The 21,258-nt window shown below is 58.8% G+C and overlaps 1 protein-coding gene across 24 annotated transcripts in view; it reads right to left on the bottom strand.

Moving 5' to 3' along the window:
- The window catches only part of Col20a1 (collagen type XX alpha 1 chain), a 33,405-nt gene that overhangs the window by 5,682 nt on the left and 6,465 nt on the right, over window positions 1–21,258 (bottom strand). For 11 of the 24 annotated variants that reach the window (XR_009225766.1, XM_058575352.1, XM_058575357.1 and 8 more), the window contains 27 exons: window positions 21,067–21,173; window positions 17,747–17,795; window positions 17,541–17,665; window positions 17,096–17,251; window positions 16,710–16,847; window positions 15,712–15,870; window positions 15,245–15,364; window positions 14,653–14,817; window positions 13,856–14,020; window positions 13,463–13,629; window positions 12,947–13,076; window positions 12,019–12,164; window positions 11,811–11,934; window positions 11,541–11,680; window positions 10,962–11,091; window positions 10,575–10,717; window positions 10,244–10,376; window positions 9,603–9,751; window positions 9,300–9,429; window positions 8,294–8,332; window positions 6,981–7,119; window positions 4,002–4,144; window positions 3,629–3,738; window positions 3,121–3,276; window positions 2,963–3,040; window positions 2,248–2,334; window positions 1,563–1,616 (listed from right to left, as the gene is read on the bottom strand). Coding sequence is in view for 21 of the 24 variants with exons in the window: in XM_058575352.1 (XP_058431335.1) it covers window positions 1,563–1,616; window positions 2,248–2,334; window positions 2,963–3,040; window positions 3,121–3,276; window positions 3,629–3,738; window positions 4,002–4,144; window positions 6,981–7,119; window positions 8,294–8,332; window positions 9,300–9,429; window positions 9,603–9,751; window positions 10,244–10,376; window positions 10,575–10,717; window positions 10,962–11,091; window positions 11,541–11,680; window positions 11,811–11,934; window positions 12,019–12,164; window positions 12,947–13,076; window positions 13,463–13,629; window positions 13,856–14,020; window positions 14,653–14,817; window positions 15,245–15,364; window positions 15,712–15,870; window positions 16,710–16,847; window positions 17,096–17,251; window positions 17,541–17,665; window positions 17,747–17,795; window positions 21,067–21,173 (3,382 nt within the window). In the remaining 3 variants the exon portion in view is untranslated. Of the gene's footprint in view, window positions 1–32; window positions 1,245–1,562; window positions 1,617–2,247; window positions 2,335–2,612; window positions 2,733–2,962; window positions 3,041–3,120; window positions 3,277–3,628; window positions 3,739–4,001; window positions 4,145–6,980; window positions 7,120–8,293; window positions 8,333–9,299; window positions 9,430–9,602; window positions 9,752–10,243; window positions 10,377–10,574; window positions 10,718–10,961; window positions 11,092–11,540; window positions 11,681–11,810; window positions 11,935–12,018; window positions 12,165–12,946; window positions 13,077–13,462; window positions 13,630–13,855; window positions 14,021–14,652; window positions 14,818–15,244; window positions 15,365–15,711; window positions 15,871–16,709; window positions 16,848–17,095; window positions 17,252–17,521; window positions 17,666–17,746; window positions 17,796–21,066; window positions 21,178–21,258 lie in introns of those variants that run through there. The other 13 variants (XM_058575365.1, XM_058575360.1, XM_046432925.2 and 10 more) reach the window with 9 other exon arrangements.

Here is a 21,258-nt window from a genome sequence, read left to right as displayed (position 1 = left end):
CAAGAACAGAAGTGAGAGTCAAGAAAAACCACCTGAAAACCAAGAATCACACAGACAATCCATTCAGAAAGCTGGATAGGAAAATGTTGCTCAGAGACGACGGCCCTGCAGAAACCGCCAGGCAGACACTGCGAGAGGGAAGGGCCTGGTGACAGCTGTGACGAAAAGATGCAAGGTTTGGGGTGAGCTAGAGCCCAGGCCAGATAAGCCACTTCTTGAAAGTCTCGTGGAGAGTCACAAAAGAAACCTGGACAACAGAAGGATGCCAAGTTCCTGGGCAAGATTCAAATGATAAAAATGCTACTTGTTCCAGGCACGATGGTGCACACCTATAATCCCAGCAGCTCGGGAGGCTGAGGCAGGAGGATCACGAGTTCAAACCCAGCCTCAACAATTTAGGAGGCCCTAAGCAACTTAGAGAGACTCTGTCTTAAAATAAAATATAAAAAGGGCTAGGGTGTGGCTCAGTGGTAAAAGTGGGCTCAATCCCTAGTACCAAAAAAAAAAAAGGAACATCTGTGTGAAAACACTTGTCACAAACAAGGCCAAAGGACACAGTTGTGACTCCTTCGCAGAGTGAGGCTGGCGCACAGTATGTGAAGCACCCATGAAGAAACAAGCCAGCGGCACCCTGGAGCCAGGGCATGCTTCCCACAGGAAAGGCTGCCTGCTGCAGACATGAGGGACAGGGACGCAAGGTGGCAGCCGCTGTGTCAGCCAGGCACCCTGGGTGCACCCCTGCTCTACAGAGGCTGCTCCGCCTCGCCTGGCCTCCAGGGGGCAGTGTGGCTTTCTATACCCAAGCTCTGTGCTCCTGCCCAGCACCAGGCCCACGTGGTTGGTGGTACACAGGGCGAGACGTGGGCCGTGGAGGTTCACGACCTCCCCCTTCTGATGCAAGCTGGCTACCATCTGCGGCGCATGCTCATTGGGAGGACCGGGCCAGCCTGCCAGGACACTCTGCCAAGGCAGGTGCAGGGTGGGAGGCAGGGTGTGGGGCTGGGGGGAGGCAGCCTCTCAGCCCCTGCGCACTGAACATTCTGAACATCTCAGAGCCCAGCTGGGAGCGCCTCCCAAGCCACACAGGTGTGGTGCTGTCACTGGGGCACCATCTTCGGCCTCCTCTGCAGAGCCAGACCCTGCCAGACACCCACAGAGCCTGCGACAGCACCAGTGTGTGGGGCCAAACAAGTCTGTACTTGTGGCACCTACGCCCCCTTGGTCCAGAGGCCTTTGGCAAGTGTCTGTAGAAGGAAATAGAAGGCGGCCTTCAGAGCCAGACAGGCCTGGGCCCACCGACTGGGCAGGGGCCTCACCTCCCAAGTCTGCTTCCTCGTCTGTGCCATGAGCTGACCCTACCCGTGGGGACAGTGAAGAGGGAATGCTCACTAAGTAGCAAGATCAGGTCCAGGTGGCCCATAGGTGACAGGAGAGGCCAGGCCAACCCCCGAATTGGGGACCGGGCCTGTCTGCAGCTCAGGGAACCCTCTCTCTATAGGAGAGGGTGACATGAACTGCTGCTGAGTTAAGATCCAGACAGCCCCTGGGCCTCACAGACTTACCCTGGGCCCAGGGAGGCCCTGTCCTCCTGGGGTGCCATTCCTCCCAGGGAGGCCCTGCAACAGCACAAGTAGGGCTGAGTCCCCAGTCCTACCCCAACCCCGAGCCCCACCCAGGCTCCACCCAACCCCGAGCCCCACCCAGCCCTGCACCCCTGTCTACATCATTGGGCACAGGCTGGATCAGGAGTCTCTGGATCCAACCCTAGCCCCGTATGCAACTAGATCTGCCCAACACCGTCCTGAAGAAGTGCTCCTGACAGAGGTCTGGGGCCTCTCAAGCCATGCCCCACAGGAGCGCCTGCCTCCTGCAGGTGAGCTGAATACCAACCTGGGGCAGCCAGAACAGAGCCACCTGGAGGCTGACCCTCACAGCTAGCCACGTCATACCCTACCAGCCACCACCAGCAGGTCCCTGGAGACAGGGGACATTCAGGAAATGCCTGAAGAGGGGTTCGTGCCTGACATGGCAGGAGGATCAGGGCTTGGGGAGGGAGGCCCAGCCAGTGGGAGAAAGGGCTTGGCCACGGCTGGGCTCGTGGCCTGGAGTGACACAGCAGAGGCGACAGATGAAGGGCGTCCCTCTGTGGGCAAGCCTCGAGTCCTGCTGGTTAATGGTGCCACACCCCAGGGCTATGCCTTGGCCTGGAGTTTCAGTCACCCCCAGAGTAGAGGCTACTGGACTCACTGGAGGGCCTTGAGGTCCTGGGGGCCCGGGAGTCTCTGAAGAGCAGGTGCAGGCAGAAGGGAAGACAGGGCATGTCTCTCCGTCCCTCTGGAAGAAAGGAGACTGCTCATTCATGGACCCTCTCCTGGCTCTCATCTGACCCTGGGGCTGAGCACGGAAAAGACGCCTGACTCCAGGGAAACACTCTGTGTGGGGCACGGCGGGGACAGAAATGCAACAAGGTAGGTCTGGACTCAGGCCACTGAGTCCCTCTAAGAGCAGCTGGGTCCTGGGTGCCTCCTCCCAGGTGCCCATACAGACCCCAGGCAGGTGGGTAGCTTCCTCCCACTCCCCTCCGAGGCCCCCAGAATAGACAAGGCCAGTACCGGGCACTGAGGGGACCAGCAAAGGCCCTGCATGTGGCTTTGGGTGTGGGGTTCCTGCAGGCCCGGGAGACCTCCACCTTGCTAGATGAGGATTCCTGGCCCGCCTGCACCTTGCTGGGCCTACCGAGAAGGGGAGCAGGCTCCAATAGAACCACTGCAGTAGGGGCTTCCTGGCCTGCCCCCAGCATCTGTCCTACCCAACCACCCTGGTCCCCAAAGGCCACCTCCTCCAGGAAGCTTTCCCTGATCTCCCACAGCACAAGCTTAGGCCTGTCTACCTGAGCCTCTGTGATGTGTGGGGTGGACACACTCAAGGCTGGGATGGTACCCAGAGCCTCACGGCCACCTACCAATGCAGGAAGCTCACAGCACTTGTCCTCATCTGCCCAGGTGTCACTACACACAATCTGCAGCATCTGAAGCTGGAACTATGGAGCAGGGGCATCAGCCAGATGCAGGTCCCTGGAGACAGCCCTCACCAGACCAGCAGGACAAAGACCAGGCTCACCGTAGCTGAGCTGCTCCGGGGACCCCTGGCCTTGGCCAGCCTCCCCAGCATGACAAAGCCAGAGGTGGGTGAGCTAGCCTCTCCGATGGGCCTCTCAGCCACCTTCTGGCAGTCCACATACAGTCTGACCTTGGAGTGTCCCACAGCCACATGCACCTGTAGATGTTGCAGGGTCAGCACCTGCCTAGCTGCCAGGCCAAGGTGTCAGAATAGGTGGAACAAGAGTCGCCCACCTGGGACCTGGGCAGGGTCCTGATGGTACCCACATCCCATGTGACTTCCAGGGCAATTCCCAAAGCAGGTGCCTCCCAAAGAGAAGGGCTAGAGTGCACTTTGACCCAAATTAAAATAGGGCCACTGAAACAAAGGGACGTCAGGGTCAGAGGACCTAGGTGGGTTATCGCCTGACTTTCAGGGACTTGTGCTGGTGCTCCAGGGCAGGCAGCTGCACATGGGGACAGCTGGCAAGCGGGACGGGGCCCGTACAGCTGAGTAGAGTTCCCAGGACCTTGTGGTAGCTCCCGAAGAAGATCTTCTTCACCTCCTGCAGGTCGAAAGTGGCCACCTGCAAGGCAGCTCTGGGGTCATGGTTGAAGTAGGTCAGCGACTTTCTGCCAGCTGCCAGGGTGAGGTGAGCAGCAGGTAAGCTCTGTCCTACCCAACCACCCTGGTCCCAAATGATGGGAAAGGACAGACTGTGAGAGCTGCAGGACCCAAGGCCATGCCCAGGACCCTGGCAGGTCTCCACCGTGAGGGGCAGGGGGGCAGCTCTGAGGAAGCTCAGGACACCTGGCTCTTGCTTAGGGTGGGCACCAAAGAAAGGGTGAAGCCAGGGCTCCCATTCCTCCCAACTGCCGAGGGTGACCCGGGGCCCCAGTCACCATCCAGAAGAACCCCGAGGAGGGGCTGAAAGTCTTCAGCCGTCATCTGCCACAGCGCAAAGGCTTCGCGGGGTGTCTCGGGGAGCAGGCGCACAAGGAAGACAATGGTGTGCTCAGGCGGCAGGGCCACTGGGTGGATGTCGCTGGAGGCATGGGAGGGGGCGTGAGCAGAATGGAGGGTGGCTGGGCTTGGACCAGGCCTCCCAGGCACAGGCCCCCTGCAGCCCCAGCCTCACCCTGGCGCTGCTCTGCTGATCATGGTGGAGCCTGCATGCACAGCCTTCCCAGCTGTGGACGGAGTGTGGCAACCGTCTGTACCCCAGAACACAGACTGGGGGTACATACGGCCATGGTCTAAAGGCCAAGCTGGGGTCTCCCCTGCCTCAGTGTCCCCAGGAGTAACATGGGGTATGTAAAGGATAGAATTCCCTCCAAGAAGCTTCAAGGCACCTGGCCTGACACAGCCCTCTACCTCCCCTGAGGCCTGGCCAGTGAAGGTCACCTAGAAGGGGCTCACCCAGGCCCTGTGCTTCAGGGTCCCTGTGTGGCAGAAGACCCACCAGGAGAATCCACAGGTTACTCCTGAGGGCCGGGAGCCCACAGGCACATAGGCAGCGCTGCCCTCAGGAGTTGGCCCACTGACCACAGCTGTCCTAGTGCTCAGGCTGGGGGCTCCTGGCCAGGACCTGTGCAGACCCAGGTGCACTGAGGGGCAGGGGAGGGGTCTCTGGTCACACAGTAGAAGTGCTCCCCAGAGCCTGCAGCCTCCTACCTGGCCTTCACGTGCTCTTGGGATAAAAACCAGGGGCTGGGAAGACCCAGCCCCACCACTTCCTGCAAGGCTTTAAGCACCCTGACCCCAAGGCCGTGGCACGGCTGCTCCTTCCTCCTGAGCACTCCCCACTCTCTGCCGGTGGCTCTTGTCTGCTGCCTCCTTGGGGACCTTCCTGACCGCACCACGAGAAGGTGGGGGACTGAGGCCCCTCAGTGCAGCTGCCATGGTGCAGATGCGTCTGTGCTGGGTACGCACACCTGGGAAACCTCTGTCCCCTTCTGGAGCTCAAAAAGGAGAGCAGGCAGCACCGAAGCACCATGTAGCCTGCAGGCTGGTGGCCGGCACCTGAGACGGGTGACTGAGGAATGGCGGCTGGGACGCCGAACACCTTGGTGCAAGGTGGGGCCAGAGGCAGGGGGTGGAGAGCAGGGCTCCAGGCAGTGGGAGCATCCCTCCTGCCCACCCAGCAGAACAGCGGTGAAAGCCCAGACGGGAGGGATGGGGCCACCGCTTCTGCAGCAGCACTTCCACACCACCCTACGAAGAAAATGGGGGCAAAAGGGGGCAGGTGTCAGCGACCGTGCTCGAGAGAAGACACACAAATGGCCAGCAGGCAGAGGAACAAGTGCCCAGCATCGCTGATCATCTGAGAAGTGCAGGTCAAAGCCACCCCTGAGGCAAAACAGCTGTTACCCAGACAGCAAGGTCAGTGCTGGGGGGAGGGGCTGCACAGGGTGGGACGGTGCTGAGCACAGCCACGGGGCAGCAGGGGGAGCTGCTGTCCCCACAGGTCCAGAGCAGGTGAAGTCGGGGTACAGAGGATCCCGCCCTCCATGGTCACTGTAGCACCACCCACAACAGGGGAGCCACCCAAGCGTCCACCTGCTGAGGACAGAGAAGGACACATGGGATTAGACCCAGAGAAAGGCTGATGGCCACAGGGAAGAAGGGGCCTGCCATTCGTTCGCAGCAACCTGGGGAAGTGAGGTGGTCTCTCTCCTGCGGCAGCTATAGCAGTGGCTCTAGAGGCAGAGGGCGAGTGCTGGCTACCACATCCACGCCGCAGGAGAGCCACGCCATCACGGGAGAAGAGAGGTTTGTCTCCTCCGCAACGCGGTGAGAGCGTTGGAATGCGTGAGGGGGCAGGAGTGCCTACTGGACCCAAAGACCTCACAACTGTGCTTGTATGGAAACACCACACCATGCCCCGTTAACAGGCACCATGTTTATGTGTCCATGCATCCATTTAAAGCATATTTAAATCTAAAATAAAATGTGGTTATTTAAAAAAACAGTGGGTGCAGTGGCATGTGCCTACAATCTTGGGAGGCTGATGGCAGCCTAGTGAGACTCTGTCCCAAATAAAAACAAAAAGGGGCTGGGGATGTGGCTCAGTGGTAGAGCACCCCTGGGTTCCACTCCTAGAATCACAAAAATAAAAATAAAAGGATAAAAGAACAGACCACCCCTGAAGGAGATGCCTCTAGCGCGAGCACAGCAACAGGAGGCGGCGCTGCCCGTGGTGGATAGCTGTGCCACGAGGCCCAGGGACCTGGCATCTCCAGACAGTGCTACCCTGATGCAGCCTCTCTAACCTCTTCACTGGGCCCCCAGGCTGGCTGCAACCTGCATCTGTGTGGCCCAGAAAGCAGGGACCTGGAGAAGCCTCCCGGCCCTTCTGGCCACCTGCTCAGGGCCACGGGCCCCAGTGCCCCTGCATGCCTCAGTTAGACCCTACTGGTAATTTCTGGCACGTGGCCCTGTCAGTCCTTTGGGGATCTGGGAAGTCAGCGCCTGCTCTTGCTGTTACCATGCCACGTGCACCGCAGTGCAGGTCTGTGACTCAAGGTGTTGGGGTAAAGGGGGACCACACGTCCTCTACAGCTACAGCTGCTAACTTGGCAGCATCGTGGACCGTGTTCAGGACGCAGCTAGGGGACCAGTCCCCAGGCCAGGTGGGGAAAGACACATGCATGGCTGCAGATCATGCTGAGGGGCAGGCCCCATTCCACACGAGATCTGCTGACTGTGAGATGGGAATTTCTAGCACACAGGTGAAACCAGTCAGCAGTGTGATGAAGAGATGCCAGGGCCAATAGGCTCTGGGAGCCAGGGATGTGGTCAGTCTCCTTCTTGTGCCCACCTCTGCCCACCTGACTTCCCACAGCCCCACTTGCAGTTCCAGCCCCATTGGCCCCTCATACCTAGTCCGCCGTGTCAGCTGGGCATCCTTGAAGAGTGTGAAGGTCGGGGTCAGGCCCAAGGCTGAGGGTTCCATGGCCACACCTCGAATAGAGGCGTGCTCCTTCTCCACCAGGCCGAAGGCTGCCATCAAGTCAAATCCTGGTGGACAGGGAAAGATGACAGGCTGGAGCAGAGGTCCAGACTGAAAGGTGAGGCAGGAGAAGGGGCTGTGCTGAGAAGGGGTGGCCTGGCTGCGGGAGCTGGAGAGCAAGGGTCTGGGGCAGCCTCTGGGGCAGCACCACCTTGGCCCCTTGGGAGAATCCAGCCCCTCGCTCTCCATGCCCACCCCTACCCCAGACCATGACTCCTCTTTCCCTGGCTAACTGTTTCAGTGTGGGAGGCCCAGAGATGGACGAGGTGGGACCACTGGCACACAGCCCCAACCATGACCCTAACTCCCATCTCCCCCAACAAGCAGAGCCCTAGCACCCGCACCACCCCACCCAGCCTCCAAGTTTGTTTTCCTCTCCAAGAAGGGCCTTGCTGAGTTCCCCTTGTCCAGCACCACAGCCATACATGGTCCCTTCTGCTGCACATGGCCTGAGGACCCTCCAGGCCCCTGATCCTTCAGGGCTGGGCCATGCCCTGAGCCAGCAGAGTCATGGGAACCTGGGCAGGTCCTCAATGCAGCTGGTCCTTCTTGGGCACGAAGTATGGGGTGAATCTCACCTTATGCTGGGCGCTAATCAGTGCATGGCTGACTAGCAGCCCCAAGCAGGAGGCCAGCAGAGGCTCCAGCTCTTTCAAGGTTGCAGTCTCTCCTGCCTGCCATCCACTGGCCCTGCAGGCCCAACAGTGGGCCCAGGGCAGCCACAGCCTGCCCCCCAGGTGGACGCACAGCCTTCACATGGCTTAGCACATCTGCCTGCCACCGTCTCCCTGCTGGCAGAGTTCCCTGGCCATGTTCCTGAAGCCAAGCATCTACTCTCTGAGGAGGACCTCAGCCCTCGTGAAACATGAATGAGGACCCCTCAGGCTTGGCACCTGGAAACCCAGCTTCCATGCAGCAGCAAGCTCCACAGAGGCCAGAAAAGCCTAGACTCAGCTTTGCTTCTGCCCTGCACAAGCTGACACCGACCTGGGCCAGCCTCTGCTCCCTTGTGAAACAGGAATGGAACTGCCCTGCCAACCTCAGGGGGCCATCCGAGAAGGTGCAGTCTGCACCCGAAATCCTATGGTGGGTCTCCAGTGGGTCTCCCTCAACCCCCATTCCTCAGAAAGAGCCTGAGAGAAGCAGGGTAGAGTGCACTGGCCACAGGTGTGCAGGACCTACCTGGGAGGGAGCTGTCCAGGTGGAGGGTGGGGCAGGCTGCTGCAAGGAGACAGAGGGTCATGAGCCACCTCAGCCTGACCAAGTCACCAGGGAGCAGCCGCTGCATGATGACACCCTGATCTCTCTTGTGGACACAGGTGGTCTGTGCTGCATCTCCACCTGCCTGCCCCCTTACTGCACTGAAGGCCTGTGGTACCCGTCCCTCTAGGAAAGGGACAGGGTAGTCCTGCCACCTCTGGATCTCACTGAGTGAGCAAGCGCTCCACTCTCCCTGCAGGGCCCAGGGCCAAAGCTAAGGGCTTCTCTGGGTGCAGCACCCTGAGAGGGTGCTGGCTCTAGCTGCAGGCCCAGGAGATGTTGGGTGTGAGGCAATCAGACTCAGGAACACAGGTCGCTCTGGGGCTAGTTCCAGGGCAGGTGTGGGTGAAGGAAGCATGTCCACTGAGTAATGAGGATTCTGCCCCTTGGGCATTCAAGCCACAACTAGATGATCCTGCAGAGATGCCAGGGGGGAGTTGAGGTGAGAGACTGCATGGCCATTGAGGCCATCTGCTCCAAGCAGCTGTAGCTGACCAAGAAAACCAGTGCAAAATAATAGCAAGAAAGGACTCTTCTTGGCTAGGTCCTGGCCATGCTCTTGGGGGGTTCCAGGCCCGGTGGAGACATGTCCATGTCCTAAATGCTTCAAGGCAAGGTCAGCCCTGACTCCCGGGCTGCTCTTTCATGTAACTGGCCTCCTTCATGTCTGTGCTCAGCATCCCGCTCACTCTGCCCCTTCACATCCCAGACACCCCAGTACCAGCCAGTCCTGACGGCACCAGCAGCTGAGGCCAGAGTGGGAGTGCTGACTGCAAGACCTGCAGAGCTCCGTTCTGATTGTTGTGCTCTAACCTGAATCAGGTCATCATTTTAGAATGAGATGGCTTCTCAAGGTCACCTCCATCTCCCTTCTGGCGTCTGGCTAGATCTGGGTCTGTCTGGGTCTGGGGTCTTGGTGCCCACTTACCTGTCCAGCCCATGGCAGACACTGCCACACTCTCCCCTGCTCCATAGACAGCTGAGACCAGGACCTTGTACTTGGTGGCAGCTAGCAAGTCAGAGAGCACGGTGTGGTTCCTGGGCCCTGGCACAGAGATCTGAGGGGCAGGAGTCACCTAAGTGGGCTCCTCCTGGAGGAGCTCACTATGAGGCTTGGCTTTTTTCTGTCTGAGGCCACCCTCAGCACACAGGGTGGGCCACATTTCACCCACTGACCTCCCCCACCCTAGAAGGTCCCTCATTGGGTGGCTGCTGCTCTCCACAGACTTACTGATTGATCAGGTCTGGAGCCTGTGGCAGGCGTGTAGGTGAGCCGGTAGTGGAGAACATGGCCACTTGGGGGTGTCCAGCTGACCCGAAGGCTGTTGGGAGTCTCCGAGGACAGAGCCAGGCTGGAGGGGGGACTTCTTCTTGCTGCAGCTAGCAACAGCAGAGGCAGTGTGGGGCTCAGGGCCCTCCACAAGGGGCCACTCTGCAGGCAGGGGACCTAACCTGTGCTGAACTGGGCACTCTGCTTCCCAACCTGCACCATGCCCCCATCGCTGCACCACGCCCCCATCGCCGCACCATGCCCCCAGTGACACACCACGCCCCCTTGCCACCCCACACCCCCAGTGCCGCCCTAGGCTTCCCAGTGCGGCACTCAGACATCAGCCCCCCACAGCAGGTCCTGCTGTCCCAGCACAGAGCTATCACCCATGCCTGGTGATGTGGACCCTTGGTCAACTCTGGAACACCTGTCCTCCACAGGAGCTCACTGAAGCCCCACAACTGCCAGCATTCAGGCCCAGAGGTCAGGGACTTTTAGACTCTGCCTGCCAGTGGTTTGGGGTCTGAAGTCTCAGGGGAGTCTGGGTTCTCCTTTGGGTTGGTCCTGCCCCAATCTAGAAAAATGGAGAGAGGACTACCTACAGGGGGAGTAGCGGAGGGACACAGGGTCACTGCGGGCCCCGTCCCTGTAGTAGGCCAGGATGGTGATCTCATACTCTGTGTGCTTCCCCAGGTCAGGCAGGACAGCTGTGCTCAGGGTTCCTGGGACAGAGATCTGGAGAGATGAGAGTCTAGGTGTTCACCGGCTCATGGGGAACCTCACGCTGGGGGTCTGGATCCCAGGCCCCGGGCAGAGAGGTGTCCCCAGGATGCAGAACTGGGGTGGGCACATAGGGCCCAAGCCCCCGCTTGGCCTCAGCACCTGGGGTGGGAGGGTCTCCTCTGAACAGCCAGCCTGCCCTCCCTACCGCACCTCATGGGCCTGCCCGTCTCCCAGGGGTGTCCACTTGATCTGGTAGACCAGTACGCCCGATGAGGCTGCCGCTGCCCACACCAGCCTGACTGCATCCCCTGGCAGCTCTGTCACCGACAGCTGGCTCGGGCTGGGGGCTTTCCCTGGAAGGTGAGGCAGCAGCTGGGCTTAGAGTGCTGGCCAGGAGCCAAGAGGGACACACAGAGGAGTATCCCTGAGTCCCAGGCCACTGTACCCTCCCCTCACACCTCTCCAGCCACTTGCCCCACCTGGCTCAGCTCTGGCCCAGAGGAGATGCTCAGTGGACGTGTGTTGATTTAAATGGTCCAGTAGAGCAGGATCAGCCCATCCATCTCTTGGCCCCAGACCTGACCTCCCGATACTCACTTGTGGTCACACGGCCAGTCAGCGTGGAGGAGCCTCCCCCAAGGTAGAGGCAGGTGATACGAACAGTGTAGGTGGTAGAGGAGAAGAGGGGTCCTAGAGCAGCCCATGTAGCATTCCCAGGAGCCTCTGTCTGTAGGGGGCATGGGCAGACCCAGTGGGCACCCAGAGCCCCTCTCAGGGCAGAGATCCAGGCCTGGGACCTGCAGCCACCACTACTCTGTGGCCCCAAAAATGCAGAAAATGGGGTGGACCAGAGACCCAGGAAGCCCCCCATAGACCCTGAAGTGGGGGCACCTACAGCTGCTCCACGGTGTCACTGCATGTACCTGTATTGATTCTCTACCTCATGTCCCTCCAGATCCCACTGGAGTCCCTCAGTGGCCAAGGTGGGGCTAAAGACATGAGCCCCCAGGTCAGGTGTGGGGGACGGGGCAGTCGTGGGCGCGACACGCCAAGCAGGGAGAGGCCTGGGAGACTACATGGTGGGGCTGAGGGTTCTGGGCCCCCCCACGGTCTGCACGTGCACCCTGGTCCCTCAGCAGCTCTCACCGCATTTGAGCCCCAGGCAGGTCCTCTCACCTGCCCTGAGTGACCACCATCACTGGAGATGTAGCTGACCCTGACCAAGCGCATGGGCCTCTGGGTGCCCTCCCAGGACACACGGGCTGAGTCGTGGCTCACGTCTGAGAAGCCCAGGTGCCTTGGTGGGGCCAGGGCAGCTGCAGAGCACATCCAGGCTTCAGGGGATGGCATGCCACCCTCGCCCCGTGCCTGAGATGAGGATGGGAGAGGACAGAGAGGTCTGGGGCTCCTACCATGGAAGCCTCTGGAACCAGAGGGGACACTCACGGGTCCTGATGTGGATGCTCCGGGCCTCGCTGGCCTCTGGCCCTCGCAGGCTCTGCACCAAGATCTGGTAGTCTCTGCCTGGTTCCAGGCCGTCCAGCAGCACCTCAGGCCGCCCTACCTGCACCTGGGGAAGGGAACACGCTGTCCCTGTGCCCAGCCCTGCCCCCGATGCTCCCCCACCTTTCTCCTCCCCTGCCCCCAGGCGCACCTCCTTCTTTTCCTCCTTGCCCCCTGGGGAGGCTGATAAGCATCGAACCAGGTACTGGGTGGCCCCGGCAGAGGACTGCCAGGCCAGGCGGAGCGTCCTGGGTGTTGCTGTCACCAGGGTCAGTGCCCGCGGTGGAGGCAGGGGTGCTGGGGAAAGGCGACTGTCAGGGGCACTTTGGGAACATGGCATGTGCATAAATCATGCCCACTGACAAGGGGGCCCTCCTCTAACCACAAAATGATTTCTCTAAGTCCAATTTTAGGTGTTCCTCGTAGGCAACATCGTGGGGCCCAGGAGTCTAAGCACTTTTCCAAACTTCACTGAGGCCAAGTTTTGGGGCTCGTGGCTGTTGGGGAGCTGGACCTCCCCACAGGTCTAAGGCCATCTGCCCCAAGGTAGGGGGGTGCAGCCTCCAGAGTCTTCAGGGGCTTCCCAAAGGCCACAGGGTATGTGGTGTGGTGCTGTTTCTCTGAATGACAGGACACAGAGCAGAGAGAGGGTGCAGGGCTGCGCAAGGGGCTGAGCAGATGGGGAGGGAAGCTGTGGTGACAGCAGCCCATCTCTGGATCACTGACAGCCCCTGCACCATCCACTGTAACTGGGTACTTTGGTGGCATGTGGCTCCTCTGTCAGTAGAACTGTTAAAGGGGCACTCCTGGCAATCCTTTGGAGGGGGCTGGAGCTGCTAATTAGTGACCTTAGCCATGTGCTGTGGCCAGGCAGGGTGGGGGCTCTGAGGACAATGTGAGCAGGGTAGCAATGGCTGAGGTGTGGCAACAGAATGAACGACTCTCCTGGTGTTCACCAGGGTAGAGGGGCCCAGGGACTGAGACTTGTAGGGATGGTTCTGACCCAGGTTTGCCGACCGCACCTCCCTGCTGGTGCCAAACCCCAAAGGGAGAGAAGGGGCCACATGCACCCCACCTACCTGTAGTCACCAGACCCTGCAGGCCCTTGCCAACCCTGTCCTTGTAGACAGGGAGCACAGAGACCAGGTACTCGGAGCTGGAGGTCAGGTTGCAAAGCTGCACAGATGAGGCGGGCCCTCCGACCACCAGCTGAAACAGAGCAGAACTGGGCGGCATGGGGCACCGAGGGACAGGAAAACTGCGTCTCCCTTCCTGCAAATCAGGGTTCCCAGCCCGGAGCAGAGCAGCAGCCTGCTCTGAGGGAGCATGGGCAGAAGACAATCACTTAACCCCTCCCCTGCCAGTCAAAGCCACACCCCTGGGTCCTCAGCCACCCCCGATGGCCCTGCTCACGGCTTCCGCTGAGGTGCACATGAGCAGGGCCAGCCTGTCTCGGCTCCCAAGCCCGGGGAGGCAGTGGCCGCTCCCGCCTTGACTCCAGCTCAGCCTTATCAGATTCCTGCCTGAGCCGAGGCTCGTGAGCCCCGTCAGCTGCCCTGCTCCGCGTGGCTGGGGGAGGCCAGGATCCCTCTCACCTCTTGGGGGGTGCCACCCCTGGACGACTGCCACACGATCAGATACTCAAGGGGCAGCTGGGGGGCTGGAGTCCAGGACACGTGGACGCTGGAGGAGGTGATCTGGGTCAGGACCAGGCTGCTGGGCCCCGGGAGGGGTTCCAGGGCCGGAGCATCTTCTGGAGTGACTGTGGGTGGGCAGGGTGGTGGTCAGGGCCCAAGTGGCCAGCTCTGTCTGCTTCCCTGGTGGCTACTGAAGAGGGACAGGAGGATCACTCCCCCAGGCCCTCCACAACAGATGCCCCAAGTGGGGGCTCAGGCCCCTCAAGGCTGTGGTGCACCATGTGGGAGCATGGCCTCCTGGCCCTCTGCCCACAGCAGCTGGCAGGGCCTGGAAGGGCCCCACCCCCTCACCTGGGGCCCTGCTCAGGCTCCTGCCTTGCACCTTCTGGCAAATGAGGCGGCTGAGCAGGCCAGCCAGGGTGGCCAGCTGGGGGAAGTCCAGCACATTGTGCACAGTGATGTCCAGGGGCTGGGATGCCAGGACCTTCAGTTCTGCCTCATCAGCATTCTTCACACCTGCTCGGGGGCAAAGGGAGCAGGTTGCCACCTGGCTGGCTCCTCGTCCAGCTTGATGGAACTACAGAGGGGCCACATGCCTAGGACCCCAGGGGGCCCCAGTGAGAGACAGGACCAAGGCCAGGCTGAACCTCACCCTGAGCCCATGCCTGGTGGGCCCTGGAGCTGGGCAGATGGTCAGACCACATAGGTGCTGGGTGGAGTGCATATGAGTGAGAGACTAGGGGTTCCCAGGAGGACCCCCAAGTCTACAGTTTCTTCCCCATAGGACAGGGTTGAGTATCAGGCAGTGCAGAGGCATGACCCTCCTGGTGGCAGCCAGGGCAGGAGGTGGGTAGGTCACCAGGCACAGAGGTGCTGGCCAGGTGAAGGATGGGCTTGCAGGCTGCTCAGTGAACACGGCACAAAACCTAGTAGGGTGTTGGCAGTGCCCAAGTGTGCAGGTGCTGGCTCCAGTGTACACCCCAGAGCAGGGATTTACTGCCTGGGCACCACAGCAGTGGAAGCTGAGGCCCAGAGGCCAGGCCCACCCGGTTCCACAGCCATGAGGGTAAAGCCAGGGTGCAGACTCATCTGCTCTCCAGAGCCTTCTAGCTATGAGAGAACTCCAGCCCAGGCCGCACAGGGCTCACCCACAGCGAAGACGTCAACGTCCAGGTCCTTGAGGACGCGGGCAGCAGTGTGCACATCATCCTGGGACTTGCCGTCCGTCACGAGAATCACCACTTTGGCTGCCTCTGGACGGAGACCGGCTGAAGGTTTCAGGTTCTGCCCCAGCACATGGGTCAGGGCGAGGCCTTGGGAGCAGTAGGAATAAACGGCAGGTGCTACCGGCTGTCAGTGGCTCTCGGGTGCCTCTTGGCCTTGGCTGTTCCTAGGCTCTCAGTTCATCCCCCGCCCCAGCAGTCTAACCCCACCAGGCTGAGGCACCCAGGAGCAGGAGGCTCCTCTTCTTCAGGAGGGCATTCATGGTCAGCACGGCAGCGCCCAAGTCCAGCTAGACACATGCAGGGGTGCCGCAGTAACTGTGAGGTCAGAGGGGCCACTCACTTTCAGCAAGATGTGGGAGAGAGGCCCACGTTTTTGCCAAAGACAAACAAAGAGTGCTTCTGCCCTTCATGAAGGTATTTCCCCAGCTTCTCACAAGTTTTCAGGGTGTGAGGTGGACCAACAGGGCAAGCAAGGGTTCAGGGTCCACCCAGTAGATGTGGGGCCAGGTGGTACCTGTGAACGTGTTCCCTCCCTTGTAGCGGAGGCCATGCACAGCTGCCAGCACCTCCCCACTGCTGCGGAAGGAGTTCAGGTCCCACTCGGTCTGGGGGTCTCCACTGTATTGAGTCAGGCCTGCAGGGAGGGGACTGTTGGGCTGTTTTGGGTCAGACCATGCAGGCCAGGACCCATCCTGAGGTTGCCGGCTCTGCACACAGCCTCCTGGGGTCCCCCAGGGATACAGTTTTGCAGGGCCCAGATTGGCCTGCTGGGGGCAGCCTATCCCGCAGACGAGGTTAGCAGCCCCAGTAGGAGCAGGGGGCTTGGCACAGGGAGTGGGCTGCATGACCCCACAGACCTTGGACTTCAGCCAGCAGGGAGCCTCCGCCTGGCTGTGGGCAAACCTGGAAGGCCAGGGCTTCCCTCAACTGGAAAGGCCTTGTGAGGGCTGACCCCGGGGCAGGCTGAAGGGTAGTACCCACCAACTTGGACTTTATCGGGCCCAATCTCAAAGGGTGAGATGACACTGGCCAGGAAGTTCTTGACGTGCTGGAAGTGGCCACGGCCAATACTCCAGGACCCGTCCACCAGGAAGACCATGTCAGTGGGTGTGGGGGGAGTGCAGCGGAACTCAGGGCCAGCTGGGGCAGGAGGGGGTGAGATGCTGGGTGAGGCCCCTGAGCTGCTCTTGGTCTGGCTGCAGACCCAGAACCACCTTCCCTGAGGTTGGCTGGGTCTTGAGGGGACAAGGGCTTGGAGGATTGCTGAACAGAAAATCCCATGGACACGCTGGTCAGTGCTCTCAGCCCCTCTAAACCCTCCAGAAGGAGAGCTGATGGTAGCCTTAGCTCTGGGGGCTGCTTCTGCCCTCCACTAGTGTCCACGCACCCTGCCTCCCTGCAGCCGAGATGTCTGCATCTGCCCAGGCCCAGATGCCCATGGGTTGCTGAGGGGTGAGGGGGTCAGTCCACAGACAGCTCAGGCACAGCCACCTGAGAATGAGGCAGTGCTGCTGCTGCCCAGAGGAGGCCAGCTGGGGCTTGTCCGGAGGCCCCATAGCTCCATGGAGACAAGGAACCCCTGTGTGGTTTCCCTGACAGTTGTGCAGGGACCATGCCAGGCAGGCTGGGCCCCCGAGCCAAGCAGACTCCAGGGACGAGGCCCCCAGCATAGTTGATGTGCTCCACCCCTGGGGATCAGACCACAGTCTGAAGCGGGAGGCAAAACTCCGCCCTTAGGGCCCTGGTGGGTGGAGTGTAGTCCGACAGGCCCCAAGTCACTGGAACACACAGTGGAGGCACAGGGCCCTGGACACAAGAACTCCCTTGAGAGGGGTGGTGCCAAGGGTGACAGAGCCCTTCCCTCAGCTCCAAGCCCAGGGGCAGGGGCAGCCCCTCCCTCTGAGGAACCCATCGACAGGTCAAGCCTGGAGGCAACCCGACCATCCGGCCCTGCACCATGCCACAGAGCACCCACTTACCCAGCTTCTCTCTCCTTCTGGCCGGGGCCACAGAGTGGCTCTGCCTCTCCAGGTCTGGGGGCTGTTGAGCAGGATCCTGCGCCACAGGGCCCCAGGACCAGTGCTGCTCAAGCTGCTGCTGACCCACACTGGGTATTCCTGGGGGTGGAGAGTCAGCTGCCACCTTCACCTCCCAGACCAGGGGGCTCCCGAGGGATCTGCTACCTCTGCCCCCAGTGCCTGGGTTTGAGAGAAGCTAGGAGCACGACAGACAAGCTGAAGTTAAAGCTGAAGAGTGCTCTGTCAGACATAGGGAAGAACTTCCTGGCTACATGGTGAGAAACAGGAGATGCCCCAGGTTGCTCCCTTCCTCCCCAGCAGCTCACTCTCACTCCACTTTGACACACCGAGAATGGGAGGGTCTTGGCTTGGGGTGAAGGTGACTCTGGAGTCAGAGACCTGCTCAGGATCTGGGGCTCCCCTGTGGGAAGGGGTGGGCTCCAGAGCTGCCCCTGGTGGCCTCTGGCTGCTCTTGCCCAGGGAGTTACTCTTCAGGTCTTCAACTGCAGAGAGATGAGGGGCTGTCAGGACACCACCCTTGAGGCCGAGAGCTGAGGGCCTGCACACACACTCTTCCCAGGAGAGCACACTGTGGGCTCCACAAACCACCCTCTGACCCCGGGGCTGGGCAGAGACATCAGGAGCAGGAATCAAGACCCAGAGGCACCTCATGGAGTGAGCCAGGGTACCAACCCAGGTCCCACCTCTCAGCCCAGAACCCTGGCATCCATGTCCACCCCAGACTGGGATCCAGGGCAGGACGGTGGACTTACTCACAAACTCCCTCCGTACCAGCAGGACAGGCCCAGAGCCAGTGAGCTTGAAGATCTGCAAGGTGTAGCCCTTGGAGGGGCTCAGGCCCCCAACAGTGGCCTTGGGGATCTTGGTAGTCAACATCACTTCCTGCTCCGAGTCCCCTGCAGTGGGAGTGGGAGAGCCGTTGAGACCACCAAGGTGGGTGTGCATGTGTGTGCTTAAATGCATGTGCAATTGCACACCTGTGTGCACGTGGGACAAGAAGCCTCCAGGCCGCCCCCCAGTTCCTCCCTGGAGGCCAGGGGAGAGAGGAAGGTGTGGGTGTGACAGGACGGACTTCCTCCGGTGTGAAGCCCTCTGTGGCAGTGGAGAGAACCTGAGGAAGCCGTCCTGGGACGAATGTCATATGCCCTGCTCTGAGGCCCCTCTTCTGAGGACAGCTGCAATCAAACATGGAAAACAAAGGCGGGACCCAAGAGGACTCTGTCCCCCCTCAAAGGGCAGAGCCAGAACGCATGGCCAGGGCAGGCTGGGAGATGGCATCCAGCCTGCAGAAGCGCACAGAGCCTCTGGCCCCAGTGCCAGGACGGGAGGAGGAGAAGGGGGCCACACACACCTGGGGAAGGACGCAGTGAGGACACGAGGACACCAGGCTCACTCTTGGCTGAGTGTCACGGTGGCATGAGGTGTGAGGGTATGCAGAAACAAAGGGGGCAGGTTCCCGCTGTCAGCCACTAGCCTTTATTGAACACTTGCTGTGTTCCTGGCCCCAGCCCAAGCACTTCAGGGGGATCAAATCGTGGGGGCCTCACAACCTCACCACGCCCATCTTGCAGAGGGGGATCTAAGGCAACAGGGACCGCCACAGCTACTCAGTGCAGAACATGACTTAAACCCAGGAATGCACACCCTTGACCTGTGATGGTACAGCGCCCTTAACCTCATGTGACATTTGATTGCCGTGGTAAGTGTCACAGGGCACTGCCTATTTTGTGGAAGTGGTTTCCTGATAAGTGGGAAGATTTAACCAGTAATGTTTCCTTTCATTCTTGTCCCCTCCACCATGTCATGGTAGCGCCAGGCCCTCCAGATGACCACACCATGTTCTTGGGCTCCTAACCTCCAGGGCCATGAGCCACATAAGCTCCCATTGTCTACATATGCTGTCACAGCAGAAAGGGACTGGACACAAGCCCACCAGCAGCAGTGTGCAACAGCCTACAACTGGGATGCCTGAGATCTGACATAGGTACAGAGCTACGGGGTGTGGAGGGTGCATGGGAGTGCTGCTCTGAGGCTCTCGCACCCCTGGAGAAAGGCCACAGCTGCAGTGGACATAATGGCTGAGGTTTCCCAGGTGGCCATCAGCAGGGTAAATTAACAGGTAACTTCTAGGCTGAGGGGACACCTGTCCACGTCCCACCCCTATTGACTAATCTTAACTTCACACACACACAGTCAGCAGCCATTGTTGGTGGCCCAGCACTACCGCCAAAGACTCTTGTCAGCAAATGTTCTCAGACTGTGATCTAGGGACCAACTTCCAGGCCACAGGAGACAGCATTACAGGGACGCCTCTGCAGAACAAGAACCCCGCATCTTGTTTCTTCTACAAATAAGTGTCAAGGAAAGAGCAAGAGGTGAACTATGCAGATGAGAAGTTACTTGAGACGTAGGAGCCCAACAAGATGTGTGGATTCTTAGGGGTCCCAATTTAGACAAGTCAACTGTAAAGGCTAGAAAATTAGGTTAGAAAATTCAAACAAACTAAATGTTTAACAATTCTGAAGCAGTAATACAGTGGGGTCATTTGAAGGGTAGTGGGCTGTTTTCAAGCCTGTTCTTTTACAGGACATACTGAAATTTTGAGAGACAAAATTACATGACATCTAGGATTTACTTTAAGATACCAGTGTATGGAGGGAGTTGAGGGGTGAAGTGAAGTGAAGTGACAGTGGCTGCATGTTGCTAACTGGAAGCTGAGTCTCAGAATAGGGGCTTCATTGTGCTACACTTCCTTATGTGTTCAGATTTTTCCATGAAAATATCAGCTCAGAAGTCAAGAAAGGAGAATAAAATTGACAATGAGAATAACAAAAAGGAAACAAAGAGGAATTAATTTCACTAAACATAAATGGTTAAATTTTATCAATTAAAAGGCAAAAATTGTTGCACTGGATGAAGATAATGCCCTACGTATGCCACTTAGAAGAGAGGTCAAGAGTGAAAGAACTAGAAAGGATCCTTAATGTGAACACCGCCTGCTGCAGCAGACTGACAGACAAAAGCAGGAATAGGGTGAAACACAGCTCCATAAGGGGCCCTTCACAGTGGACAGGTCCTGTCTGCCAGGAGATGTGTGGGTCCTGGTCATGTTGCACCAGACCAGGCCTCTGCATGTGAAACAAGACCTGTGGGGGACATGTCCACGGCCACAGTGGAGACGCAAAACGCTTCTCACTGACGAACCAGATAAATGGACACAAAATCAGTAATGACACAAGAAGCTTGAAACATGAAATAAATAGATGGGCTTAATGTGAGCACTGGAAAGTGTTACCCAGCAACTGCGAACTGCATGTACTTTCAAAGTCAAATGGGACATTAACCAAAATTGACCACACGGGGGCCATAGGACAAGGTACCTTCCAACACATTAAAATCACATCAAGCATGTCTAACCACACACAATTAAGAAATTCAGAACAAATGTAGATAGAAAATCCCTCCTGTTTTAAAACCAAGAAATTTACTTTTAAGTACCTTATGGGTCAAATAAAATCGTCACAATAAAAATTAGTAGATATCTTAAATTGAATAATGATAATTTTACATATCAAAATGTAGCTGCAAGCTGGGCACAGTGGTACACTCATCCCAGCAGCTGAAGCCGATGGATCCAAGTTCTAGGCTAGTCTCAGTAAATTAGTAAGACCTTGTTTCAAAATAAAAAATTAAAAGGGATAGGGTTGCAGCTCAGTGGTAGAGCACCCCTAAGTTCAATCCCTAATACTGAAAAAAAACCAAAAAACCCTTTAAGCAAGATATCTGCAAATCAACTCAGCAATATAGAAATGAGGATGAAGAACACTAACCTAAGGGTTGTTGGGCTGGGTATCCTGTGGTCTGAGCCTGCACTGGCCCTGTAGGCATCATCGTGGTCCTAGCTCTATCACTAGAGTGGACACTTGGGCCAGGCACTCTGCCCTTATTCAACCCACATACTTGTTGGCATGCAGAGTCCAGGCCATTCTGAAAGCCCCTGAAGGCCCCGAGGCTCATTTTGAGGAAATAGTCCTTGCTCAGTATGTATATTCTGAGCACCTTCCGTGTGCTGTGTGCCAAGGATGCGGATGGGACACAGAGGTGTACGTGTCCTCAAGAGAGAGAGGAAAAGAACACAGAAACCATAGGGACTGCATTGGGGGTCATGGCCCATCATACAGGGGTGAGGCTCAAGAATGGAGGAGGGGAGCTGCTGGCCTGCACGAGACAGTGACCACCATGCTGACACCCCAACACAGGGAAAGAATCAAGGAGGAGAGAGGTACAGACCCCTTACCTGCCATGGGCTTCACCTGCACCAGGTAGCCCAGGCCACTCCCCACTGACTCTCTCCACTTCATTTGCAGCCGGTCCTCAGGCAGCACAGTTAGCCTTAGGTGGCCGCTCACTGCGGAGACAGGAGGGGGAGGTCAGGACTGACACCAGTGCCCAGCCAACCTCCTCCTCCACTGTGCCCAGCTGTGAGGAG

Source organism: Marmota monax, unplaced genomic scaffold (assembly GCF_021218885.2).
Source record: "Marmota monax isolate L192 unplaced genomic scaffold, Marmota_monax_Labrador192_F-V1.1 WCK01_AAM20220418_F8-fsc00014, whole genome shotgun sequence".
Classification (NCBI taxonomy): domain Eukaryota; kingdom Metazoa; phylum Chordata; class Mammalia; order Rodentia; family Sciuridae; genus Marmota; species Marmota monax.
The sequence above is the reverse complement of the archived record's forward strand: the minus strand, read 5'-3'. Positions and strand labels throughout refer to the sequence as shown.